At 44.3% G+C, this 5,489-nt stretch overlaps 1 protein-coding gene across 1 annotated transcript; it reads left to right on the top strand.

Annotated features, from left to right (window-relative positions):
- The first annotated feature begins 360 nt into the window (after positions 1-360).
- On the top strand, positions 361-4,940 carry LOC101624954 (zinc finger protein 248-like). Its single transcript, XM_012728129.1, is given in 3 exon segments — positions 361-450; positions 4,273-4,783; positions 4,786-4,940. Coding segments are annotated over 3 exon segments (756 nt in total).
- The last annotated feature ends 549 nt before the right edge of the window (positions 4,941-5,489 follow it).

Below are 5,489 nucleotides of genomic sequence, written 5' to 3'. Positions count from 1 at the left end.
CATGTGTGTGTTTAAACGCAGGGTGCCCTCATCCATCTGTAAACACCTTAAAAACAAGGCCCGTGTCTTTCACCTTAGTGTCTTCTGAAGCAGAACAGCCCTAGGCCTGCAGAACTCAGGTTGCTTTCTGAATGAATAAGTGAATTAATGACTACACAGAGAGGTAGTCTTTCTGTATGATGCCTCTTTTCTCCCACAAAGTCTAACATAAAGGAAAGTACTTCTTTGACATCCTTTGTAACTCTTCCTGGTACACTCTTAAGAGTTAACACTGTAGGAATTAGTCCTTGCATGTTTTCCTGTGCTTGGTGATCTTAAAAATCCTTGAGACTGAGCAGGATTGGGCTGTTACAGGGATCCATGTGGTTTAAGGATATGTCCGTGGACTTCACCCAGAAGGAGTGGCTGCTGCTGGATCCGGCCCAGGGAGGTGATGCTGGAGAACTACAGGTACCTGCTGTCCCTGGGTAAGGCTCTTGTGCAGCTCTCCCTGGCTACCTCAGGGACCAGGTGTTGTAGAATGCAGGGAGTGTTAGGCTTGGGAGTTTGGATTCAAGTTCCCTTTGGGGGAACTTGAAAGGATGCGCACACTCACCTCACTGGTGCTGATTGAACAGCTCCTGAAGCTTCTCCCTTTGGACTCCTCCAATGGTCTGACCCCTAGCAGCACTGCCAAGGCCCATGTCATTTCCCACAACAGGGCGATGTCACACCAAACCTGAGCTGATATTCAAGCTGGAGCAAGGAGAGGAGCCGTGGATACTAACAAGAAAGCTCCCAAGTCAGGCCCATGCAAGTGAGTGAATAAGGTCAGAAATAAGGTAACTGCTGGAAAGTAGGCCCCAAGTCGCCAGATCAGGGCAGGTGTCTTTTTTTTTTTCTTCTTCTTCAGATTTTATTTATCTATTCATACAGAAATGGGGTACAGGCCAGAGGTGCAGGGGCGGTGAGAGGATTCACCAGAAACAGAGTTGGGGGCAGAACATGCAGATCAACTAAAATACATTGCTGAGGGGAGCAGCAGGTGGGACAGGCGAGGTATCCTGCACCATGTGGGTCTCCTCCAGGATGGGGATCAAACTTGCACTGCAGTGACCACAGCTTGGATTAGCTTCTCAGTTCAACACTCCAACCCGCTGAGCCACCAGGGAGAGTAGGCAGTTGTCTTTTACATGTGCTCTGGAAATCCCCTCTAGAGGCTACAGACTTGTAAAAGTGACTAAAGACAGGTTATCATCTCATGCATCAAACTTCCAAATAACCATCCTCATGGGTAAATGCCCTTTATTTACTGTTTGACTTTTATAGAGAAGTTTGTTCAGTTCCTCTATCGCTGCCTCCCTCCTCATCATCTCTGCTTTTCTTTCTGGTTAGCAATGGACATTGTTCCTCTTCCCTCCAGTGCCAAACACTCTGTCAATATGCATTTATTAATGTATATGTTTATTCAACAAAGATGCCTAGAGCGCCTGCCAGTCACATTCTAAGCACAGAAGACACAGAAGCAAAGACTCCCCTCCTGTCAGAAGCTCCAGAGAACAAATAAATGCATGTTATGTCTGGTAGCAACCAGAACTCTGAAAAAGCAGTCAGATGAAGGAGAGAGACTGACAGGGCATGGTGCTTTTGGGAAGCTCTTTGAGGAGGTGAGCATTTGCACAGGGACAGCGAAATGGAGTTTTTAAAAAAAAATCAAGGCACGGAATGAGCCCTGGGTTATGTGAGAGTTTCCCAGGTCGAGGGAACAGCAGAGGCCTACCCTCCAAGATGGGAGTGTGCTGGGAATAGTCGGGAAACAGCCAAGAAGTCAGTGGGACCAGAGGAGGCAGGGCTTATTTGGATTGCTAAAGCCTGGATCCTGCTCTTAGTGATATCCCTGGAAAGTCAAGACCTGCTCCTTTACAGGCTCTGTTCGGAGGTCAAAAGGATGCAGAATCTAGTGAGAGACACGCCGAGAAGGAGCACCTATTGCCACAGGGAGAACCAGGGTGCGGGGTCTCCCCAAATGAGCTGTGTTGCCCCAAAACAGAGGTGGAAGTGCAGAATCAGCTTTGCCCCTTCTTTTCCTACCAAGTATCTCAAGAAAAATAAAAGTAAATATCAGCTCCCTTTTCAATGGTAGTTTGTGGCAGCTAAAAGCTCACTTTTTTTTTTAAAGATTTATTTGTGCATACAGAACTGGGGTACAGACCAGAGATGCAGGGGTGGTGAGAGGATTCACCAGAGACAGAGTGGGGAGCAGAACAGGCTGACTGATGAAGTACACTCCCGAGGGGAGCAGCGGGCAGGTCAGGAGAGGTCTGCCACGCCATGTGCAGGCGGGAATTGAACTCATGTGGAAGTGGCTTTAGCTTCTTAGTGCTGTGCTTTAATCCACTGCGCCACTAGGGAGGGCCCCACTTTTTTTTTTAAGTGGAAAAATAGCCAAGAGCAATGAAAGCATAAACAGAGAGCCTCACACAAGCCAGTGCTGTGGAAATAGCATTGTTAGAACATACTGTCCAGACAGTATCTACTTGCAGGTTTTGCCACGGATGGAACTCAAAAGAGGTTTTTCTAACCTCCTGCATCTCTGGCCTGTACCCCAGTTCTTGTATGTATAAATAAATAAATCTTTTTTTAAAAAAGAAAAGAAAAGTGAAATTAAAACTATCATGACATCGCACAATCCATTGATAAAGTAAATCATTAAATTGCAGAATGGAAAAAAGAAGAAGTTAGAATACGTGAAGTGGAGAAAGGATACCCTACTGCCTGGCTAAGGTGTAGGGAAGAGGAGGAAATAGTTCTAGCGTCTGATTTGCCGCCAGACCTAATGGTTCTCTGATACTTCCTGTGATCACCCTTCAGTCTGCTTTGTGTCACTACCCAATGTCTCCCGTCTCCATCCCATTTTTTGATACCCTGATCCAAGGACCATTTATTTCTCTGGCATCTTTTATTCAAATTCACCATCCCTTGTATCTTATTTCAAACTTTGTACCCTTTAAGAGTGATATTTGTAACAATACAAAGCTACTTGTATTCATTTTTAGCTTTCCAATCCTTTTAAAAATTGTTTTCTGTCTTTTCATTTGACCAAATTTAAAGACTAGAATAAATATTTGCTTACAAGTTGTTTCAGCTCAGCAGGCTATGTTTGAAACCCAAGAATCAGCTCAACGTAGTGCATCTGTGTGTGACTCTATTCCTAAAATATGTTAGCATTTATAATGTATGCTAAACTTTCATATTTCTAGAAATCCAGAAAATAAATAACATGAAAGGGGAAAGCCAAGAAAATGAAGATGAATATTTGAGGCAAACTTTATTCATCAATATTTGAGACAAAACATTGCTGAAGGAGAGGAGTAAGGTCTTGGAAGAAGCATTTAATATAGCCATAAAACCAGTGCCTTCAATAGCATTTGGAAGAAGCTTGAAAAGTGTTTCAGAGTTAATTATTAGTAATAGAAGCCATGTCAGAAAAAAGTCTGATGGTTTCAATGAATATGAGCTCGTTGATAAGAAAACTCATATAGAGAAAAATCCCTGTGGAAATGAGCAAAAGAAGAAATCTCAGTCATAATGAGGATTTTATTCAGCAATGGAAGGATTCAGCTTTGGATGAAACTTTTGAATATAATAACTGAGAAAGCCTTTAACAAGAAAAGGACCCTTGTTTTATGTAAGAGAGATTACACAGGAGAGAAAGTCCCCAAAGGTAATGAGTCTGGGCAAGCCTTCTTTCAAGAGCTAAAGCTCAATACGTGTCAAAAACCACTTAGGGACAGGAAACCACATAAATCTAGTGAAAGTAGGGAGTCCTCACAGGAATGGAGTGAATTTGGAAAATCCTTTAGCAATAAGTCAAACCTTTCTCAACATCAGACAATACACACAGGAAAAAAACCTGGTAAGAGTGAAGAAATCTTGCATAAATCATACCACATTCCATGTGAGAGAATTCATGCAGGAATGAAAATCTGTGATTGTAATACATGTGGGGAAGTCTTCCACGAAAAGCCATGCCTTACTCAACATCAGAGAACTCATACAATTGAAGGACTCAGTGAGTGTGTTAACAGTAGTAAAGCCAGAAAGCAGTTGCAACTCACTTTAAGTCAGAGAATGAATACAAGAGAGGAAAACTTTAGAGATAATAAAGGTGAGGAATCTCCCTGTGAAAAACTGAAACTCACTCAGCAACAGAGAACACACGTGAGAGGGGGAAGTAACAAGTGTAATGAACGTGGAAAAGCCTTAAGTAAGTCGCGCCTTCTTCAAAATCAGAGCACTCACAAAGGAAAGAAAAGCTATGACTGTAATAAATGTGAGAAGAGCTTCCTGAAGAAAACACACCTTTCTCACCATCAGAGTACACATGCAGGGAAAAAGCCCTATGAGTGTAATGAATGTGGGAAGTCCTTCTTTGTGAAGTCCAACCTGACTGAACATCGGAGAAGTCATACAGGCGAAAAACCTTATGGATGTCATGAATGTGGAAAATCCTTCTGCCAGAAGTCTGCCCTCACGGTGCACCAGAGAACTCACACGGAAGAGAAACCATACAAATGCAGTGAATGTGGGAAAACCTTCTGTGTGAAATCAAACCTCACTCAACATCAAAGGACCCACACAGGTGAGAAACCCTATAAATGTAATGAATGCTAGAGATCTTTCTGTGTAAAATCCAACCTTGTTGTGCATCAAAGAACTCACACAGGAGAAAAACCTTACAAATGTTCTGAATGTGGAAAAACCTTCTATGAAAAGTCAGCCCTCACCAAACATCAGAGAATTCACACGGGGAAAAACCCTATGAGTGTAATGAATGTAGAAAAACCTTCAGTCAGCGGTCAGCCCTCACCAAGCATCAAAGAAAAACACACAAGAAAAAAAAATCAACTCCCCACAACTCTCTCCATGTACAGAAGACTGCACCTGAGTCAAGCTTGTAGAACAGTAGCAAAAGTACAGGGTAGAAACAGTAAAATGTCAGCACTTGTGAGAAAGCCTTCATCAGCAGGTTGTAGCTGACTGGAATTAAAGGACAATGTAGGGCCTCCCTGGTGGCGCAGGGGTTACATCTCAGCGTTATCGCTCTTCTGCTCCAGTCAGAAATCCTTCTTAGTCAAGTTCCTTGCAGTTTTGTTCCCAGGGCCAGTACTTGGACCATGGAGCTGTGCCGTCCACCCTACTAGCTCCAGGCAGAGTGGCAGGACCTTGCTCCCCCAGATGGAGCCACACACAAGCAGAATGGGCTGCTGCACTACGTTCCAGATGACTTCCTGCACCCAGACGTGTCCGTGGAGACCACCTGGGGGAGCCGAGGCTTCTCCCCCACCCAGTCCCTGCTGAGGTGCTAACAGAGGCACTGAGTATAGATTCAGGACTGGGATACCACCTGGTGGTAATGGGGTCACCCACACCTCGAGGTGTCAGTGGAGGTGATAGGGAGCACTAACCAGGTGCTCCTGCCCACCGCCCAGGCCAGGGAGGGACCAGCA

The sequence above is a fragment of the Condylura cristata genome, unplaced genomic scaffold (assembly GCF_000260355.1).
Source record: "Condylura cristata isolate star-nosed mole 26May11 unplaced genomic scaffold, ConCri1.0 scaffold00022, whole genome shotgun sequence".
Taxonomy (NCBI): domain Eukaryota; kingdom Metazoa; phylum Chordata; class Mammalia; order Eulipotyphla; family Talpidae; genus Condylura; species Condylura cristata.
Note: the sequence above shows the minus strand (reverse complement) of the source record. Positions and strands in the feature narration are given on the sequence as shown.